Here is a 3,040-nt window from a genome sequence, read left to right on the forward strand (position 1 = left end):
ATTACAGGCGCACACCACCACACCCGGCTAATTTTTTGTATTTTTAATAGAGACGAAGTTTCTCCATGTGGGTCAGGCTGGTCTCGAACTCCAGACCTCAGCTGATCTGCCCTCCTCGGCCTCCCAAAGTGCTGGGATTACAGGCATGAGCCACTGCACCCAGCCCTCCCCCTACTTTTTTTTTTAAAGACAGAGTCTTGCTCTGTCGCCCAGGCTGGAGTGTAGTGGTGTTATCTTTGCTCACTGCAACCACCACCTCCTGGGTTCAAGCAATTCTTGTGCCTCAGCCTCCCAAATAGCTGGGATTACAGGCACACAACATACTGTGTCCAGCTAATTTCTGTATTTTTAGTAGAGAAGGGGTTTCACCATGTTGGCCAGGCTGATCTCAAACTCTTGACCCTCAGGTGATCTACCCGCCTTGGCCTCCCAAAATGCTGGGATTACAGGGGTGAGCCACTGCGCCCAGCCAGCAATATATTTTAACATTTTCCAGTTTCTGAATTTCTCAATTCAGAACCAATGTGAGCTGATCCTCCATTGTGCAGGTCATGTCCTCTGCATTTTATTTGTCTTACTGTCTGACAAATCCATGCTGGTAGCCTCCATAGTCTTGTCTTACTAGATAGTTAAATGACTTCAGCTTTAGAGAAAGCCCTGTTACCTTAGAGCTCTTTTTCATAAAACAAACAAAAAGCAACCCTTCCTATATCCTACCCATTTACAGATGGTCTAGAAATAATCTCGATCAAAATCAAACCAACTTGACTTCTCTCAATTCAATATACATTCATCAAACATTTCTTCCTCTTGTTTCAACTAATGTCACTGACACCAGTGTTTCAAAAGATGATGGTACAAACTCAAGGCTTTATTTTTAGCCAAGTGAACTATAGCTGGGAACCAAATCTGACTGAGCTAGGCTTGAATAACCTAATTAAAAACCAAGAGTTCTTTTGTTTTTCAAAATCAAAAAACCAAAACCATTCAAGCTGTCAACACAAATGAGCTCTACAACTGGGAGGAACCATCAAACATCAAGTAGTTTCCTTCTCTACACCGTGACATTAGTTGAAACAAACAAGAGTGAGGGAGGGAGGTTTGATGAGTGTACACTGAGTTGGGAGAAGTCAAGTTGATCTGAGTTTATCAAGATTATATCTAGACTGTCTGTAAATAAAGTAGGACTTGAATCTTTCTAGACAGTGAGGAAAGGCCAGTGGGAAATTCCTCTCCCAATCCATCAATCACAGACCAAAGCCTTCTGAGAACAGCTTCTGATCAGCATCATCTATACCATTTTTCAGTTCTGTGTATACATGAACTTGTCATACTGAGATATTAATTATCTTCCCTGGAGTTACTAAGAAATGATATGGCACCATCATACCTGAAGAGTTGCGCAGAGTAAAGACTGAAGGTCATTGAACTGGATTCTATCAGATGTGCTCTGGATATGTGACTACAAGGAAAAGAAGAAAACATACTCTACGTAACCATTCAATAATCTTCCCTAATGCTAACACAGGAAAGTAAACAACAAGCCCACAACATATATAACACATGTATGAGTAAACCATGACAAGCAATGCTAACGTTAAGGTGCAATTTTTTTTTTAAATAAGCTTCATATCTTTCTGAGAAAATATATAAACACCAAAAAGACAGAACAGTCTGGAAAATAGACCTAGGTGTCCAAAGTACTGCCCTATACCCACCCATAGTCAGGGGCCTTCTTAGGTCTTACCTCCATCTGAAGCACCTGCTGTAGTCGCTCCATGATGACCAAAGTTGTTTTCTGGACAGCAGGGTAACAATCCTTGGCACTGTTTTTCACAATTTCCATCAGAGATTCATATGCAGAACTCCTCAGGTTGTTCTGGTGTCCATCAGGTCTGTAAAGAACACAGCAAAAATCTTAAAGGCTCAATTGAGGAGAAAGGACAGAGAATAATACAGAGAATATAGACACTGTCTTGCCCAAAATAGAAACTTAGAAACTGGTATGATTGCAGACATGGTTTAAGTTTGGAAACATAATATCTAAGAACCAAATCTTCAAGTCCTTTGAGCCAACAGTTATGTTCATTATGGTCTCCAGGCAGTTATGTTCATTATGGTCTCCAGATAGTTAAAATTTAGAATGGCCCTTTAGGAAATGAGCTAAAATTACAGAGGGAAAAATAGTTTGAAATGGTAAAGAACCATGTTAACAATTTAACAGGTTGTCTGAATAGCTATGAAGAAAATACTCCAATTTTCTTGGTCGGGCACAGGTGGTTCACACCTGTAATCCCAGCACTTAGGAGGCCGAGGTGGGCAGATCACCTGAGATGTCAGGAGTTTGTGACCAGCTTGGCCAACATGGTGAAACCTCGTCTCTACTAAAAGTATAAAAATTAGCCAGGCACATTGGTGGGCAGCTGTAGTCCCAGCTATGTGGGAGGCTGAGGTATGAGAATCGCTTGAACCTGGGAGGTTGTAGTGAGCCAAGATCACACCATTGCACTCCAGCCTGGGTGACAGGAGCGTGACTCTGTCTCAAAAAGTAAAGAAACAAAAGAAAACATTTTGTGCTCAGCTCCCTTCCTGAAGGTTTACTTTGTTCATGACTTTAGGTATAGCTGACATAAAGCATGAATCATTAAAGGTTGTCTCCAACTTATAATCCCCTTTAAACAACATTTCAAAAGCTTGTTTATAAGTCAACTGTATTTACCCCAAGTTCTTGATCCCATATAAAAATATGGTAGTTGTCGGGGAGTGGTGGCTCATGCCTGTAATCCCAGCACTTTGGAAGGCCAAGGCGGGTGGATCACGAGGTCAGGAGATGGAGACAATTCTGGCCAACATGGTGAAACCCCGTCTCTACTAAAAATACAAAAATTAGCTGGGCGTGATGGTGTATGCCTGTAGTCCCAGCTACTTAGGAGACTGAGGTAGGAGAATCACTTGAACCTGGGAGGCAGAGGTTGCAGTCAGCTGAGATCTCACCACTGCAATCTAGCCTGGGCGACAGAGAAAGACTCTGTCTCAAAAA

General features: G+C 41.9%; 1 protein-coding gene across 1 annotated transcript in view; it reads right to left on the bottom strand.

Annotated features, from left to right (window-relative positions):
* KPNB1 (karyopherin subunit beta 1) overlaps nt 1-3,040 on the bottom strand; it is a 32,857-nt gene that overhangs the window by 8,455 nt on the left and 21,362 nt on the right. Inside the window, exons 12-13 of the mRNA XM_037727336.1 lie at nt 1,748-1,895; nt 1,391-1,462 (exon numbers count right to left, since the gene is read on the bottom strand). Of these exons, the coding sequence (XP_037583264.1) occupies nt 1,391-1,462; nt 1,748-1,895 (220 nt within the window). The remainder of the gene's footprint in view (nt 1-1,390; nt 1,463-1,747; nt 1,896-3,040) is intronic.

This window comes from Cebus imitator, unplaced genomic scaffold, assembly GCF_001604975.1.
Source record: "Cebus imitator isolate Cc_AM_T3 unplaced genomic scaffold, Cebus_imitator-1.0 Scaffold228, whole genome shotgun sequence".
In the NCBI taxonomy this organism is placed as follows: domain Eukaryota; kingdom Metazoa; phylum Chordata; class Mammalia; order Primates; family Cebidae; genus Cebus; species Cebus imitator.